The sequence below is a fragment of the Triturus cristatus genome, chromosome 8 (assembly GCF_964204655.1).
Source record: "Triturus cristatus chromosome 8, aTriCri1.1, whole genome shotgun sequence".
NCBI lineage: Eukaryota > Metazoa > Chordata > Amphibia > Caudata > Salamandridae > Triturus > Triturus cristatus.
This window is the reverse complement of record NC_140591.1, coordinates 1,661,716,647-1,661,735,490: the sequence shown is the minus strand read 5'-3', so window position 1 is coordinate 1,661,735,490 and position 18,844 is coordinate 1,661,716,647. Positions and strand designations below refer to the sequence as shown.

General features: G+C 50.9%; 1 protein-coding gene across 1 annotated transcript in view; it reads left to right on the top strand.

Moving 5' to 3' along the window:
* Positions 1 to 17,885, top strand: part of LOC146808509 (vomeronasal type-2 receptor 26-like) — a 122,552-nt gene extending 104,667 nt beyond the window's left edge. Inside the window, exons 5-6 of the mRNA XM_085623964.1 lie at positions 403 to 526; positions 16,963 to 17,885. Of these exons, the coding sequence (XP_085480090.1) occupies positions 403 to 526; positions 16,963 to 17,885 (1,047 nt within the window). The remainder of the gene's footprint in view (positions 1 to 402; positions 527 to 16,962) is intronic.
* Positions 17,886 to 18,844: the final 959 nt, after the last annotated feature.

Genomic DNA, 18,844 nt, shown 5'->3' with positions numbered 1-18,844 from the left:
TGTAGTATAGCACCTGTTCTAAGGAGCATTGATTCTGTTAAATACAAGGGACAACACACCCATGGAGTAGTGTTGGTAATGTCCAATAAAAGTATTTAACTTCAGGGGAAAGGGCAATGGATAACATGTAAGCAGAAGGGGGTAGACATTGAGTACTATGTGAGACATGGCTTGGTGGGTAGGTAGGCGAGTTGGATTTTGTGTCCCCCCCCCCCCCAATCAACAGTCCAAATTCAGTGTGAACAAATATGTCTGGGACTAGTCTGCCCCCTTTTTTGGTATTACCCCATTAAAAAACAAAATAATTCCATAAGCCCTGCTGATAGGTGTTGTTCCTACCCATGCAGGAAGCGTTACCCATGTCCTTCATCTTTTGAATACAGTCCTCTTTTCTTCCTGCAGGTCCCCCGCTCTGTCTGCAGTGAGAGTTGTTCTCCTGGGTACAGAAAGGCCGCCAGAGAAGGGGAGCCAGCCTGCTGCTTCGACTGTGTCCCCTGCTCCCATGGAGAGGTCAGCAATGGCACAGGTGGACTTGGGTTTCTTATATTGAGGATGTTAATTACTACTAAAAAGTGCTGACAAATGTACAGTTGTGGAGCAAGATGTTTCTGCTTTTGCCCTTGGACATTGTAACGATCTGGTGGACTGGATGACACTTATATTGGATAATTTGGTTGTCAAAATACTGAAGTCAATATTATCAACCTATACCTGTATCAAATGCACAATATCAAAGTTCAACATAACACCAAGTTAAACTCACGAGTGTACATTGACTATGCTAATGCCAGATTTACTCACCGTTGATAGTAGATATTATATAATAATGACTAAAGCAATTCAAAAGGTTTATATAAAGAAGTTGCTACGAACAATCGTACCGGTAGGTCATATCTGTAGAGAATACTTAATCATTTGATGGCTCATATCATTTATGCACAGAGCCGTATATTGAGCAGGTTTGGGTGCCTTACCCTCCCATGCTGATGCTACAGAAGATGCTCTAGAGTGGCAACGTGATCAGGGGACAGGACTAATGCCCAGAAGTTCCAGGTACCACACTCTGCTGGCCCCATCCAGAGCCACTAGGATGACTTGGCCCCGTCGCTCCTGTTCTTCATATGAACTCAGGGCATGACAGGCAAAGGCAGGAAGGCGTACAGGAGTCTTGTGCTTCAATGTGCAAAAAGTTTTAGACACTGTGCATTCTCAACAGTGGCAAAAAGAGTTAGCAAAGGTTCTCATCGTTGTCGGAAGAAGTCTTGTGCCACTTCGGCTGCAGATCCCATTCATGAAGCACCAGCTGGGATTGTCCGCCCAAAAGGTATGGAGCCAGGTTTGTACTGGAGACCAGAGTCCTATAATCGCTACCTCCACAACCCAGCAGAGGGAGAGGGACTGCCATTGGTCCAATCGCAATTGAGTAGCCACCATTGCAGATCACATGCTGTCATCTCCAAAACATGGATGGCTTCTGAGAGGTTGCATTGGTGCTGGATCAACTGGGACTTCAGAGTCCACTGCAGACCAAGAAGCTTCAGAACTACTCTCACCAAGGTCCAGGAGCGTAGATGAAACATCGGTATCATAGCCCAAATGTCCTGGGCCGTTTCAGACAGAGGGAAGGCCTTGTACCGCACTGTGTCCAACACAGCTCCTATAAAAGGAATCCTCTGTGAAGGCATCAGTGTTGACTTAGCCTGGTTGATTGTGAGCCCCAATGTTGTTAAGAGGTTTGCCGTTCTCTGGAGGTGGTCTACAAGTGAACTTGCCTTTAACAACAACTGGTCCAGGTAGGGGAACTAGTATCTCTGACCTCCACCACTTTTGTGAACATCAAAGGACCACTGATGAGACAGAAGGAGAACAGAGCAAACTAAAAATGCTCCTGGCCTACCATGAACTTCAGGTAAGGTCTGTGGGATTGCATGATGTGAGGAAGGTGTGGTGGAGCAGAAAGAAACGACCATGGATAACCATGCTGAACAATCTGGAGTACCCATATGTCGATGGATCACCACCCTGGGAGAAAGTAATGGGTTCTGCCTCCTAACATGGTGGTTGTGTGCCACTAAAGGGAAGCTAAAGTGGCTTGGAAGACTTAGAGGACTGAAACCCAGGTTGTCCTGTGAGCTGCCTGCCAGATCCACGTCCTCTGCCACTGAAGGACAGGGCTGACTTTAGAGGGGATTGGGGATACTGGCCTTGCCTGTGGGCCAACCCCCTGGATTAGCCATGGAATTTCCTGAACTGGTGAGGTAATTCTTTGGCAAGGGCCGGATGGCCCCGAAGCGTGCCTTGGCTGTGCTCTCTTTAAGGCGGGATGTGGCAGATCAGCCTATTTGCCAAATAGACATGAGACATCAAAAGACATATCCATTAGGAGGCCTGTACATCGGAGAAAACTGTGGCTCACACACATGGCAATGGAGCACCATAATGGTGTCACTCACCCGTTCCAGACAATCAGCAGTATTAAGGCCAGCACGAATCAGGTCTTTGGCCACATCCTGACCATCTTGAATGGTTTGAGCCAAGAAGGCCCTAATTTCCTCTGGGACCGCTGGCAAGATCTTGCAAGCAATGTTCCCATACGGAATGCGTATATATCGGCCAAATAAACAAATAGCACTGAATGGCCTCAATGCTACGCTATCTGAAGAGAACACATTTCCTGAATGCCTCCACCCTTTTCAACTCCCTGTCTGCTAGTGATTGGGTTGGTCTATGGAGTCTGGCCACCCGCATATTTACCAACAGCACAAACGGGGCTTGGACTAAGAGCACAATAAGGCGTCAGTATAGGCTTCATTGAATGGAAGCAAGGGCTTAGAAAAGGGTGGTAATAAATCCAAGGTACTTCCAAAGGTGTAGAAGAAAGGCTTTATTTGTACAACCACCAACAGAACAGCTCAGCAGGTCATAACTCCAACGCCTCCTTTGCCAGAATGCCGATCTCTTACAGAACCATGAGATCTGCATTCTGTCACCAGGACAACTCCAAGCTTCCAATCATAAAGCACATATAAAAGCAAATTACAACACATCCCCTTTACATCAAAATAAAGAAATTAATGAACAGCATCTATGGAGCATATAATACAAATACATAAAAGGAAAAAAACAACCTAACTAAATTCTGCACACATTACTAACTCTAAGAACTAATAAATATTAGTACTAACACAAAACATAATCCCCAAATTTAGTACTAATAAATACTAGTACTAATACAACACATAATCCCCAAACTTAGAGGGAATGGATCTTTGTCTGTTGGACTTTGTAACACCACTATTAATATTACCAGGAACGTTGGTGAATCCTGGTCTGTTGGACTTTGCAACACCACCATTAACATTACCAGGAACGTTGGCTGCACCACACTTCACCCCAACAAACTTAACCAACCTAGACATACTCCATGTACAGCCATTGTCCAAAGTTACAACATTTTTCCTAGTATTTGTGATGACAAAAGGACCTGAAAGATTAGATAGTCCTTTATGACAATGTCTTACTTTCTTCACCCAAACCTTATCACCAACATTCCACACCCGCTTTTTCACAGATCTTTTCTCATCATAACGCACTTTGTATTTTTTCTGATACTCCACAAGTCTAGACTTCTTCACAACTTCACTGACACCTTTGCTCTCCCACTTTGGAAGCCAAACAGGGTTTAATTTAGAAGCTGCCAATCTCCCTCTCAATGCCTCAAAAGGAGATTTCTGAGAAATCACATTGGGAGCTGTACGATGCGCCCACCAAGTCTCCCTCAACACCTCCCTCAAAGGCACTCTAGTATCCACTGCCCTCTGGACACAACTCTTGACCACCCTGTTCATCCTTTCCGTGAGACCATTTGCTTGCGGAGAATATAACGCAGTCTTCTGATGCACTATGCCCAGACCATCAAGAAAATCATGCATCTCTTGTGATACAAATTGCACCCCATTATCCGTCACCAGAAATTTGAGTACACCTTCTGAAACAAAAACATCATTCAAGAACTCAATCACCGCCTTAGAATTAACTGTACTCATGCACTTAGTAATCACCCACTTAGAAGTGTAATCCACCAACAGTACCACAAACCTCTCTTGGAAAGGCATCAATTCCAAAGGACCTACAATATCTAATCCCAACTTAGTCCAAACAACATCCGGCACCTCCACCAGCGATAAAGGGACCTGATTAGTCACATGAGACTTGTCGTTGATAGCACACAAATGGCAATCCTTCACCACAGACTCCACCATCTTATCCATCCCTGGCCACCAGTACCTTTCTCTGGCCCTTGCTTTCGTGAGGCTCCTACCAAGATGCCCTTCGTGAGCCAAATTTACAACTTTATCCCTAAGGATAACTGGTGGAACCAACCTATCACCCCTCAATAACTTGCTACCACAAAAAGACAAGTCATCTCTTACACACCAAAATGGTTTCAACACAGGATCCAGACTCTGAAAGTTAGGCCAACCCTTAGCTACAATCCCTTTCAAAAGCACAAAAACCTCGTCTTGAGCAGCACTTGACAACCACTCTTCTTCAGAGAGCGTCCCTTCCATCACCCAATTCACAAACACCGGTTCCTCACAAACCTCATCTTCACCTACCGGCAACCGAGACAAACAATCAGCTGACTTGTTGTTTAGTCCCGAAATGTAATGAACTCGGAAATTGAATTCCTGTAACCCTTCACTCCACCTCTTTAGTCTAGGAGTTAAGTGATCACCATGATGGCTTGAGTATATCTGAACAAGAGGACGATGATCACATTTTACCTCAAACGGAATCCCCCACAGATAAAACTTAAAATGGTGTATCGCCCAATATACACTCAACGCCTCTCGCTCAATACAGGAATAGTTTACTTCTGCATCCCTAAGAGCCCTAGAAGCAAAAGCCACCACTTTCTCCTCCCCATTTTCCACCTGCGAAAGCACTGCTCCCAAACCCTTAAGACTGGCATCAGTTGTCAAAATGGTTTTCAATCTTACGTCAAAATGACCCAAAGTCGGCATTGCTCCAATCTCTGATTTAATCAATTCAAAAGCTTTGCCACATTCCGGTGTCCAATCAAAGTGTGCACCCTTCCTCAACAGCATCCTGATCGGTTCAACTACACTGGCAAACCCCCTCACAAACTTGGAGTAAAACTCCGCCATCCCAAGGAAAGATCTGACCTGCTCTTTATTTCCTGGAGCAGGAGCTTCCATAATACTCTCAGCCAACTTAAGCTTTGGCTGTATCCCATCACCAGAAATGACATGGCCTAGATATGTTACGGATTTTAATCCTACTTTACATTTATCTTTTTTAAGGGTGAGTCCTCTCTCTCTCAATTTACACAACACCAATCTCAACACCTTTTCATGCTCACTCTCACATTTCCCATAGACTAGAATGTCGTCTTGAAAAAATAAGACATTTGGAATATCTCCTAACACCATCTTCATAATTCTCTGGAAACAGGCTGCTGCCGAAGCCAACCCAAAAGGCATTCGTAGAAACCGGTAAGCCCCCAAAGGTGTAACAAACAATGTCAGGTGTCTTGAGCCCTCGTGAAGTTTGATCTGATGGTATGCAGACGACAAATCCAACACACTGAAAATCCTAGCCCCCTTCAACAAACTGATACACTCCGAAATGTTTGGCAAAGGTTGTCGATCCACCCAGATCCATTCATTTAATCCGCGCAAGTCCACACACATCCTCACTGAAATCCCCCCATCCTTGGGCGCTAAAACTACCGGAGATAACCACTCAGAAGCCTCAATCTCTTCAATTACCTCTAAGTCCAACAATCTCTTCAATTCCAGTTTCAACGGCTCAATCATCAGATAGGGCACCCTGCGTACCTTATGTACACAAGGTTTGGCCCCATTCTTTAAAATGATTCGATGCTCAAAACCACTTAAACAACCTAAAACATCAGAAAACACATCTGGAAATTCCTTGACTAACTCCTCATTGACATCCCCTCCATCAATAGCTGAAACTTTCATACATGCACATTCACACAACTCATCCATCAACATAACCTGGTTCCTTGGGTTGGTGGCATTGGGATTCAAAATTATACCCAAATCACGTTGATGCCTCCACCCAAGAAGATTATCACCCCTGACAGCAATATACACTTTTCCAGTTAATTCTTTCTGCTTAAATACGATCTTAGCAGTTATATATCCTAAAATATCTACTCGGGAACCCCCATAGCTAAAAGGAGCAATATCCGGAAGCTGTAGCTTCACGTTCTCCAACCCAACCACTTCATCCCAAATCTTATTACCTATTAAGGTGAATGGCGAACCAGAGTCTGCCATGACAGTGAATTTATCGTTATTGATAGTAATATCACAAAAAGGCATAAAGACTTTTCCAGAATCCACCTTCTCTTCTGTTGCTGAAAGATTAGATATAACAAGTGTACGGATTGTGTCAGGTGATTTCTCAACATTGTGGTTCTTTTTAGCAGACTTGCAAACCCTGGCATAATGTCCCTTAACCCCACAGTTCAAACAAATTGCGTCTTTAGCATAACAGTTGGGAAAACTCGAGGAATGAGAAAAACTCCCACACCTAAAACAACGTACTCTCTTAACATCAACATCACTTTTCTCACGCTCAAAAATTCGTTGTTGACGAGGATCACGCTCACTACGTGCTTGAAAGTCCTTGTCCTTATTATTTGTGAAGCGTGATTGAGTATTTCGCCAAGCACTTTTATTCTTTGCTCCCAACGACACTTTAGCAATCTCTTCTGAAAAATCATTCTCATCATCACACTCAGACATGGAGTGAACGTTAGTCTTATCTTTCTTCGCATTCTCTCCATGAGATGGGTTACTGTCCACTTGGTCCTTCCTAATCTCTTTCACCCAAGAGGAAGTGTTTTCTATTCCCTCTACTATTGCAACAGCTTCAGTCAATGAGGGATTCTTAGAAAGTAACTTCCCTTGCACCCTTGAACTATTGGTGCATCTTACAAGCTGGTCTCTTACCAATGAATCTGATAAATCAGCAAAATCACATGTGCGTGCCAATGTTTTCAAAGCAGCAACGTACGTGCCAACCCTTTCTGTAGGACCTTGAACCCTTGTAAAGAATCTGTGACGCTCTAAAACAACATTAATACGCGGTCCAAAATATTGTTCCAGCATCAACATAGACATTTCATACACGTCTGATGGGTCTCCATCTCCACTGCCAATAGTCAAAGGATCCATGCTGTCATATGTATTTCTTCCCTCAACTCCTAAATTATGTAAAATTATGGCTTGTTTCCTAAAAGCAGAAAATGTCTCCCCCCCCAATAGCCACTAGATATGAATCAAATAGGTTTCTCCATCGTTTCCAGGGAAGGAGAGGTTCTCCCTTCTCTGACAAAAATGCTGGGGGTTGTGACATGCTAGTGGAAGTAGCCATAGTCCAAAGTTTTTCCAAAAACAAAAAAATAAAAAAAATAAAAAGAATAAAGGCGATTAATAAGTCAGTGTCTCACCTTTATTGCTTACTTCGCAACCAATTTGGGATGTTTGTGAGGTTGAAACGAACGTATCCAAAAGAAAATATAAAACGCGAACTCAGCGTTTCATCCCAATCCAAGATGGCCGCCCAAATAACGTGACACGTCACGCCACGTCAACGTCACGCCACGTCAACATCAGCGTCAGCGTCTGACTGCGAACGCGAAGAAAGATGCGCATTCGAAAGAAACAATGCGCGCGTTGGTGCTCGCGAGCAGTTTGAATCCAAGTAAGTAGACAACGGTCAGTCTTGAACTTACTTACTTCGAAGAATAAATGTTTCCCAAACTTGAGTAGAATGACACAGCGTGCCCGTTCCGTTCCATTCCGTAGTCTTTAAAAATCCGTAATATGAAATCCAATCCAAATCCAATTCAAATCCAAATCCAAATGGGTTCGTAGGGGATCGGTGGTTGTGGCTTGTCCCCCATCAAGATAATCACAAGTCACTTGTCACTTGTCGCTCGTCGCCAGTAATAAATCCAAGGTACTTCCAAAGGTGTAGAAGAAAGGCTTTATTTGTACAACCACCAACAGAACAGCTCAGCAGGTCATAACTCCAACGCCTCCTTTGCCAGAATGCCGATCTCTTACAGAACCATGAGATCTGCATTCTGTCACCAGGACAACTCCAAGCTTCCAATCATAAAGCACAGGTTGCAAAACTTCAGTAAGGACATTTGTCTTGACTACAACTCAAGGCAGTTGTAGATCCGGGACCTCAGCTGCTCATCGAATTACCACTTCAAAGGAAGCATCCTCTTCCATTGGGGGCCAAAGAAGACAATTCTACCCTGTATCAGGGGAAGTGTTGGAAGGCGGACCCCGAGGAGTCGGCGAGACCACCAAGGGGGGCCCTCACACTGTACGAAGTAGCCGAGCGCTGCCGAGAAGTCTCCTGAGAGATCCTTCTCCTATCACGTACTAGCCCAGTAACTCCACCACACAGGACTCAAGGAGGTTGTCTCAAGACAAGCAATTCTTTATCAGCAATAAAAAGGCTACGAGGTCAATATTTGCACGGAGGGATCGAGGGATCCACCAAAAGTCTTAGTGTCTCTTTGGAAGGGTAGGGGTAGCGGGACAGTCTTTGGTAGTAGTGCGGTACGGGGGTACCTGGGGCCCAGTTCTTATCCTCAAGCTGGAGGACCTCCGGATCTCGGAGGGGTCGAGCCGCGACGGCGTCAGCAGGGCTCTGGCATACAGTTCGTGGAGAGCCGCGATCCAATCAGCAGGGCTCTCAAGATGGTTTATGCTCAGCTCGAGCCGCGACGTCGTCAGCAGGGCTCCGAGGGAGGTTTCAGCGAGGTTGGGCCGCGACAGCGTCAGCAGGGCTCCGATGTTCCAGGTGGCTTCAAAGTGTTCACAAGAAGGAGCCGCGACGCAGTCAGCAGGGCTCGTGATGGTTCCGACAAGAGTTCTTCTCCGTAGGGTCAGCCGCGATTTAATCAGCAGGGCTCTCGACTCCGGGATACAACTGCCGATCTGTGGCGGGGTCGCCCCAGATATAGGTCTGGCGCCCTTTGATGTCCGGACCCAGGCGCCCGGTGGGGGCGGAGAGGCCGGGTGGAGGTGGCCAGACGCCCAGCAGGAGAGGCGCCAGGCCCAGGGGAGTTGCAGGGCGATCACACCTTGAGAGGGGAGGACAGTTGGGGGTCCCATCGATACTGTCCTCCGCCGGGGGCGATGAATGGTTCCTGCGGCACCCCCTGGCCAGTTCGTGGTGCCTCGATGTCGGGGCTTCGCTGGGGTCGAGGCCGGGTTGAGCGGGGTCGCGCTGGCTGGCGCACAGAGTCACGTGGGTGCCAACAAGATGGCGGAGCCACGAGGGGTATGCGACCTCGTGCAGCTCAGGATGAAGGGCCTCGGTGCAGTTCAGAAGGGTGGCCCGTGAAGGCCGGGGCGGGGAACGGGCACACTCCACGGGGGTAAGGACCATGCCACGAGGCCGGGTCCAACAGGCGTCCCCCCCAGCCGAAGGCATGGAGAGTCACCCATCTCCTTGGGGATTCTCCTCGTCAAGGCGGAAGAAGCGGGACAGGCCGTCGGCGTTGGCATGGTCATTGCCGGGCCGGTGTTCAACGTCAAAGTCCATCCCTTGTAGTGAGATGGACCACCGCAGCAGCTTGGGGTTCTCGCCCCGCATTTGCATTAACCACCGCAGGGGCCGGTGGTCGGTCTGGACCCGGAAGAGGGTACCGAAGAGGTAGGGCCGGAGTTTCTTAAGGGCCCACACCACAGCCAAGGCCTCACGCTCGATGGTGCTCCATCGTTGCTCCCGGGGCAGTAGCCGTCGGCTGATGAAGGCCACTGGTCGGTCGAGCCCCTTTTCATCGGCCTGGGACAGGACGGCCCCGATCCCATACTCGGAGGCGTCCGTCTGACCACGAACTCCTTATTGTAGTCAGGGGCCTGTAGCACCGGGGCAGTACACATTGCGGTCTTTAGGGTGTCGAAGGCTGCTTGGCAGCGGGGTGTCCAGTGCACCTTCTTGGGCTGCTTTTTGAACGTTAGCTCTGTGAGGGGGCCAACAATGCTCCCATAGTCCCGGATAAACCGCCGGTAGTATCCAGTGAGACCCAGGAAGGCCCGGACAGCGGTCTGGGTAGTGGGGGGTTCCCAGGCCTGGATGGCATCTATTTTTGGTTGGAGAGGGGCCACCTGCCCGCTCCCCACTTGATGGCCCAGGTAGGTCACGGATCCGTGGCCGATCTGGCATTTGCTGGCCTTGATTGTGAGCCCGGCCCGCTGGAGGGCGGCCAGGACGGCTTTAATGTGAAGGAGGTGCTCTGCCCAGTGGTTGCTGTACACGGCAATGTCATCTAGGTAGGCCGCGCTGAAGGCCTCAAGCCCGGCCAAAACCTTGTTCACCAGTCTTTGAAAAGTGGCCGGGGCGTTCTTCATTCCGAAGGGCATCACCCGAAAGTGGTAATGCCCATCCGGGGTCGAAAAGGCGGATCTTTCTTGGGCGCCGGAGGGGAGCTGGATCTGCCAGTACCCGGCGGTGAGGTCCAGCGTGCTCAAGTAGCGGGCGGCCCCTAAGCGGTCGATGAGTTCGTCGGCCCTGGGTATAGGGTGGGCGTCCGTCTTGGTCACAGCATTCAGTGCTCGGTAGTCCACGCAGAATCGCAACTCCGGGGGGTGGCCGGGAGCTGCGGCCTTTGGCACCAGGATGACAGGACTGGCCCACGGGCTGTCGGAGGGTTCGATGACCCCCAGGGCCAGCATCTTCGTTACTTCGGCCTGGATGCAGGCCCGCACCCGGTCGGGTACCCGGTAGGCTCTGTGTCGCACGGGGGGGCTCTCCCCGGTGTCGACGTCGTGGACGCACCAGTGGGTCACCCCCGGGGTGAGGGAGAAGAGGGCTGCGTAGTCCTGCAGCAGTTGCTGGCAGTCGTTGCGCTGTTCCGGAGTCAGGGAAGAGGCGAGTTGGACACCCTCGATTGTTCCATCATGGACGTTGGACTGCAAGAGGTCGGGCAGGGGCTCGGAGTCGTCCTCGCCCCCCTCGTCGGTCGCCAGTAGCAGGCTCAGTTCGGTCCGGGCAAAGTGGGGTTTTAGCCTGTTAGCATGTAGGACCCGGAGGGGGTTCCGGGGGGACTCCAGGTCGACCAGGTAGGTGACGGGACTTTTCTTCTCCACTACCTTGAAGAGCCCGGTCCACTTGTCCTGGAGGGCGCCGGGTTCAACCGGGGCCATGACCCATACCTTCTGACCTGGCTCGAATTCTATGGTAGAGGAGTTCCGATCGTACCACCGCTTCATGTCCTCTTGGCTGGCCTCGAGGTTGGCTTCGGCCATGGCTCGGAACTTGCGGGTCTGGTTTCGGAGGGTCAGGAGGTATCGGTAGACGTCAGGAGGGGCGCCTTGGGGCTTCGTCTCCCAGCTCTCTTTGACCAGGCTGAGCGGTCCGCGGACCGGGTGTCCGTACAATAGTTCAAACGGGCTGAACCCCAGGGACTTCTGTGGGACCTCCCGATAGGCAAACAGGAGGCACGGCAGCAGGACATCCCATCTCCGCCTGAGGGGCTCTTCTAGGCCCTGGATCATTCCCTTTAATGTTCTGTTGAACCGCTCAACCAGTCCGTTCCCCTGAGGGTGATAGGGGGTCGTGAACTTGTATGTGACCCCGCACTGCTGCCACAGGGACCGCATGTATCTGGAAATAAAGTTCGTGCCTCTGTCGCTCACCACTTCGCGGGGAAATCCTACTCGGGAGAAGATCCCCATTAAGGCCCGGCCTACCACGGGGGCCGTTATAGTTCTTAGCGGGACCGCCTCCGGGTACCTGGTGGCGTGGTCCACGAGGACCAGGATGAAGCGGTGGCCCAGGGCGGTCTGGGGGTCCAGGGGCCCCACGATATCTATTCCGACCCGTTCGAACGGGGTGCTGACGGCTGGAAAGGGTTGGAGGGGGGCCTTGACCCGACCCCCCGTCTTCCCGCTGGCTTGGCAGGTCTGGCAGGACCGGCAGTGGTTGTCCACGTCTCTCCGCATCCGGGGCCAGTAGAAGTGGGTCACCAGACGGCTGTACGTTTTGTCTTGCCCCAAGTGTCCGGCGAGGGGCACATCATGTGCCAGGTTGAGCGGGAACTCCCGGAAGCGGAGGGGGACCACACACACTCGGCTGGCCCCGAGTTCTGCCACTTTCTGCTCACTGTATAGCAGGCCCTCGGCCCAGTAGACCCAGTGGGTGCCGGTCTGGTCCCCGTTGGTTTGGGCGGAAGCTTGTTGGCGGACCCCTTCGAGAGTGGGGCAGGACTGCTGCTCTTGTTGGAACTGCTCCCGGGTGGGGCCCCCTTCGTGTCGCCATTGTGTCAGCTCTGGTAGGGCGCACGGGGAAGCCATCTCTTAGGGGGAGGATTCACTAGGTCTAGGGTCGGTGTCCACCTCCCCCTCGCTGCTGGCGGGAGGTGGTGCGAGCCCCTCGGGCTGGGCGGCCCCGGAGGCTGAGGATGAGCGGGGGGCCCGGGTGGTCATGGACCGGGTGATGGCGCAGGCCCAGTCAGATAGTCCCAGCATTCGGAGGTGCTCTCGTCGCTCTACTTGAGCCCAGGGGGAACTCTCCAAGTCGTTCCCCAGGAGGCAGTCGACGGGGGCGTCGTCGCGTACCGTCACCTTCAGCAGGCCCGTCACCCCTCCCCACTCGAAGGGGACCAGGGCCATCTGGCACAGGCTTTCGCTGTTGTCGGCTATCCGGACGGGACACAGCACATTCGGTAGGATCTGTTCGGGGGTCACCAGGTGGCAGCGGACAGCGGTGACACTAGCGCCGGTGTCACGAAGGGCTTCGGCCCGTTGTCCATTGACCGTGACCTGCTGCCAGTACTTCTGGGTGTTGCTTGGGATGGGGGTGCAGGGTACCATTTCTCGGCTACCCAGGCAGACCAGGGACATGGCTGCCGGCTCCCATTCAGTGGCCCCTCGGTCGAGGGTCTCCTCTTCCTCTTCTCCTTCTCCCAGGGCGGCGGCCGCCAGCTGTCGGGGCGGGGGCCCGCCGGCCCCGTTTCTTCGGTTCAGGGGGCAGACCGGATCGCTGGCATAGTGTCCGGTTTGTTGGCAGCCGTAGCACGTTACTGGTGGCCGTGGTCCGGGTCTGGCCGGGGGCGCCCCCCTTCGGGCTAGGCTCGGGGAGAGTTGTTGCTGCGGTGGCCCTCGAGGGGGGCTCCTGGGGGCCCCGGCGGGAGGGTCTCGGTTCCTGTTCGGCCCTCCCCCTCCACCGCGTTGGCGGGGGGGTCCGGTGGGGTTCCTCTGGTACTCCCCCATTGAGTTCCGGGGGACCCGGGAGTTGACCCATCGATCTGCCTCGAAGGCGAGTTTTCGCGGGTCGGTCATTTTGCTGTCGAGGAGGTGCTGTCTCAGTTCCACGAAGCAATTGTTGGAGAGATGTTCCCACACGATGAGGTCGACCAGCTGCCCGTAGGTGGTGACTTTGCTACCTCTGATCCACCCTTCTAGGGCCCGACTGAAAAAGTCCACATATTCCACCCAGGTGGTGCCCGGGATTTTCTTGCAGTCCCTGAACCGCTGGCGGTACATTTCTGCGGTTAGCCCGTAGCGGGTGAGCAGAGCCTCCTTCATGTGATCGTAGGAGGTCATCACCTCCTCCGGCAGCTGGAGCAGTGTGTCTCGACCCTCACTCAGGAACCGCCCCCACAGGCCCGCGCCCCAGTCTTTTCGGGGCACCCGATGAGAGGTCATGGCCACCTCGTAGGCCTTGAACCATTGTTGGATGTCGTCATTCTTGTCGTACTCCTTGACGACCTCTTTCGGGATATGTACCTTGGTCTCGGCAGGCGGTAGAGTGTCTCTAGTACTGGGGGCGTTGGTCCCTCCGTTCTTGGCCTTGATTTCGAGCTCTTTGAGGCTGCGCTCGTGCTCAAGGGTCAGTTTCTTTTCCTCCAACTCCCGGTGTCGCCTCTTCTCCTCTATCTCCTTTTGAAGCCGTAGCTGCTCTAGGGCCAGTTTCTTTTCCGCCAGCTGGAGTTCGCCGTCCAGCCGCAGTCGTGCGAGCTCTAGCTCGTGGTTCCGGACCTTCTCCCGCTCTCGTATTTCTTCTTCGGAGAGGCCGGTTTCTAGGCTCTTTCTTCCTCCGGTTGCCGGAGTCAGTGCGGTTGATATGGTCTCAGTCAGGGGCAAGGGACCTTCTTCCTGGGAGGGGCCTGCCCCGGCCTCCAGCCATGTCCTCAGAGCTTTCTGCATGTCCTCTTTGGTACTTAGGCCGGTGGTTGCAATGCCTTTGTCTTTGCAGAACTGTTTTAACTCTTTGTGCGTATATTCTTCCAGCCGTTCGGGCTGGAACTCCATTGTCGCGTTGTTTTCCTGGCTGCTCATGATTACTGTCCGTTTGGATGGGTAGCTAGTGGGTACTGGCTGGTACGTACTGCGTTCGGCTCGGATCCCGTCGCTGGCCACCAAATGTTGGAAGGCGGACCCCGAGGAGTCGGCGAGACCACCAAGGGGGGCCCTCACACTGTACGAAGTAGCCGAGCGCTGCCGAGAAGTCTCCTGAGAGATCCTTCTCCTATCACGTACTAGCCCAGTAACACCACCACACAGGACTCAAGGAGGTTGTCTCAAGACAAGCAATTCTTTATCAGCAATAAAAAGGTTACGAGGTCAATATTTGCACGGAGGGATCGAGGGATCCACCTAAAATCTTAGTGTCTCTTTGGAAGGGTAGGGGTAGCGGGACAGTCTTTGGTAGGAGTGCGGTACGAGGGTACCTGGGGCCCAGTTCTTATCCTCAAGCTAGAGGACCTCCGGATCTCGGAGGGGTCGAGCCGCGACGGCGTCAACAGGGCTCTGGCGTACAGTTCGTGGAGAGCCGCGATCCAATCAGCAGGGCTCTCAAGATGGTTTCTGCTCAGCTCGAGCCGCGACGTCGTCAGCAGGGCTCCGAGGGAGGTTTCAGCGAGGTTGGGCCGCGACAGCGTCAGCAGGGCTCCGATGTTCCAGGTGGCTTCAAAGTGTTCACAAGAAGGAGCCGCGACGCAGTCAGCAGGGCTCGTGATGGTTCCGACAAGAGTTCTTCTCCGTAGGGTCAGCTGCGATTCAATCAGCAGGGCTCTCGACTCCGGGATACAATTGCCGATCTGTGGCGGGGTCGCCCCAGATATAGGTCTGGCGCCCTTTGATGTCCGGACCCAGGCGCCCGGTGGGGGCGGAGAGGCCGGGTGGAGGTGGCCAGACGCCCAGCAGGAGAGGCGCCAGGCCCAGGGGAGTTGCAGGGCGATCACACCTTGAGAGGGGAGGACAGTTGGGGGTCCCATCGATACTGTCCTCCGCCGGGGGCGATGAATGGTTCCTGCGGCACCCCCTGGCCAGTTCGTGGTGCCTCGATGTCGGGGCTTCGCTGGGGTCGAGGCCGGGTTGAGCGGGGTCACGCTGGCTGGCGCACAGAGTCACGTGGGTGCCAACAAGATGGCGGAGCCACGAGGGGTATGCGACCTCGTGCAGCTCAGGATGAAGGGCCTCGGTGCAGTTCAGAAGGGTGGCCCGTGAAGGCCGGGGCGGGGAACGGGCACACTCCACGGGGGTAAGGACCATGCCACGAGGCCGGGTCCAACAGGAAGTACCAATCAACCCCATGCCCACCATTGTCATCTGGCAAGCCAGAGCCAAACAGACAGTAGAAGCAGCAGATCACACTCAAGTTTTATGAGGAATGGATGTGCTGTCCTGGATTTGGAGCACTACCTCAGTCAGAAAGTAGCGACCGGTGATGTGTTGCCTGAGGAAACGGGAAACTTGGGTGCACCGGGATCAACTGCGGGATTGGCTCCTCAATCAGAGATCGGGAGAGAGATCAACTGCCCCTTTACTCCCTTGCAACTTCTCTTTTCATAGAGTGGTGGGATGGGGTCAAGTCCTGCTTTGCTTTCTGATGCTTGCAGGAATGGCATCGGGAGTGGGTCCACATCCTCAACTTGGAGAGGCGCTTCTGCAAGGCCTGTGACTTCTTCCCGTGTCCTGGTGACAAAGATCTGCAGACCTGGATCTCCTTCGGGTGCATGGGGGCGCACTCATCGCACGACTTAGCATCATGCCCCGAACCCAAGTATCTTAAGACACAGCTGTGACCGAAATCTATTTTCTGCAGTCACGTCATGGTTTGAAGCATGTCGTTTTAAGAGGGAACATTGTTCCCCTTGCACACTAAATTTCGATTGGACGTCATCAAATGACTGATTAAAAGGAGAGCAGAACTCTGGATACGAATTTGAAGCAGAGGATAGACCGGAATGAACTTTGGCACACAGGAGTGGCGCTAATTAGAAGCACTGTCCCCTTACTTGTGGGGAAGAATGAAGCCTACGCAGAGAAGCACACCTAGTGGAGCAGGGGAAACCGACCTTGAATAGTTTTCTGATCCAGCCTGGCGTCCAAGTTAAGAATCTGCAGTTAGAAACATCCTTCAAAAATACCATTATAGAGAAGCAGTCTCCATGCATACACTCTCCTACCATAGGAAAGATGGGTCTTCATTTGTTAAATGACAGAACACATTTCCATATGGGTTTCCAAATAATATATCTGCTGCATAAGTGTTTGATACATTTTCTGGTGGTGTCATTATTTTGTGCATTCCTTGAATAACACCCAATTTTGCCTACAACTTTTGGGCCATACTTTTGTGGAAATAATTAGCAATTACACTGATGTTATTCAGGTTACAAAATGATTTGTTCTACATATATTTGGTGTAGGAAATAAAGTGCCCATTCCCCAGACACAAAATACTCCGTAATGGCTAGTTAACAAAAAGTAAAATAAAAACATTCATTATTATTTCAAAAAGCGCTCGACGACTGTTAGCTAAAAAAAATTATTGAATTGCAGGATAAAAAAGTTTGCTTTCCATTTCCTAAATCCATACTTACAGAGCCTCTCTAAAACTACCCAACTGTACCCTCCTGTTTTTCAGATACAGTGAAATGTCTAAAATGTCCTGATGACCAGTGGTCCAACGAGAGGCGTGATCAGTGTATCAAAAAATTAATTGTGTTTCTGAGCTGTGAAGAACCGCTGGGTATGACCCTCATCGCCTCAGCTACTGTCCTGGCCCTTCTGGCTACATATGTCTTGTTTCTCTTCATTAAATACAGAGACAGCCCCATTGTGAAAGCCAACAACCGTGGGCTCAGCTACCTGCTCCTGGTCACCCTCATGGCCTCCTTCCTCTGTGCCTTCATAATGGTCGGCCGTCCCAGGAGGCTCACCTGTATGCTACAGCAGACAGTCTTTGGAGTCATTTTTTCCCTCAATGTCTCTATAGTTTTGGCAAAAACGCTTCTTGTCGTCCTGGCGTTCAGGGCAACACATCCCAACAGTGGAGCAAAGAGATGGCTGGGCTCCAAGACACCAAAATGCATCATTTCTCTTTGCTGTCTAATACAAGTTCTTATCTGTATTGTTTGGTTACTGAGGTCTCCACCTTTTCCGGAACTGAACACAGTGTCTTATAATGAAAAGATCGCCTTGCAGTGTAACGAAGGGGACACCATCTTCTTCTACTGCATGCTGGGATACATGGGCCTCCTGGCCACAGTCAGCTTTGTAGTTGCCTTTGTCTCAAGGAATCTCCCTGGAAGCTTCAACGAGGCCAAGCTGATCACCTTCAGTATGCTGGTGTTTGTCAGTGTGTGGATCTCCTTCATCCCGGCGTACCTGAGCACACGGGGCAAGTACATGGTGGCCGTGGAGGTGTTTGCCATACTGAGCTCCGGTGCAGGGCTGCTCGGATGCATGTTCTTTCCCAAGTGCTACATTATTCTGCTGAAGCCGGAGAAAAACACCAAAGAACATCTAGTAGGGAAATCACATTTCAATAATATAAAGAGAGAATAAGATGCACAACAAATATTGTACCTTGCAGCACAGCAGGCTATTGAACCCCCTATCTCTCTACAATGTGAAGGGTCATGGCGTTTGCCCTTTCAGCATAATCTCGCTTGTAAGTCCTGAAATAAGAAGTGTGTGGATGTGTGTTTTTGGTTATTAATGCCACTAACTCATTGGTGTAGTAAATGATAGGCAAAGGGAGCTGCAAGCTCCATTATTACCTTTTCCTGTTGCTCACCTCAGTTCACAAAGCAGAAACTTTAGGGCAAGTTCCCCTGCCCTGTGGACAGAAATGCTGGATTTTTTGGTATAAAAGTCTTTCTTTTTCTCTAAATTCATTTTAGTTTTGCTGATTCCCATCCATGGGTTTCTTTCTTAAAGTTGTATGATTTTGCTCTTTAGGGGTTAGTGTTAGAAATCTGAGTGAACTATAGTAAGTGTACAATGTCCTATTAGCTTTCCAGAATCAAGATAAAACAAGCATTTGCAACGTCAACAGTTCTGGCATCGGAAAGCTGGTGCAATGGTTAATTTTTATTTCTTTCAATTGTAAGCATATGGTACAAAAATAAATAGTTGCATTTTTTTAAAAAATACCCTGTCACAAAATATTCCCCCTTTGAAATGTCTGTCACTTTATGCTGTTCCATGCACAAGTTGAATCCTAGGTCGGCCTGTTCTAAATATAAACATATCAAATACAGTCCAATGGCAATCAGTTGGTATTTCCAAATTTAATTTATATGGTCACAAAATGCCAGTGTTGCCCACCTTTAAAAGAGGCATTCATCCTAACTTCCTTTTAACATTCTCTCCCATCCATCTGCTTGTCAAGAAAGGCCACGCAAAGTCATTGATGCTCAGTTACTCTTAGGTGCAGCTGTGCCAAAGAAGGTGAACATGATTCTTATCTGAGGGTGAGATTGGCCGAGCAAACATTGTGTTTATGTGATTGAAGAACAGAT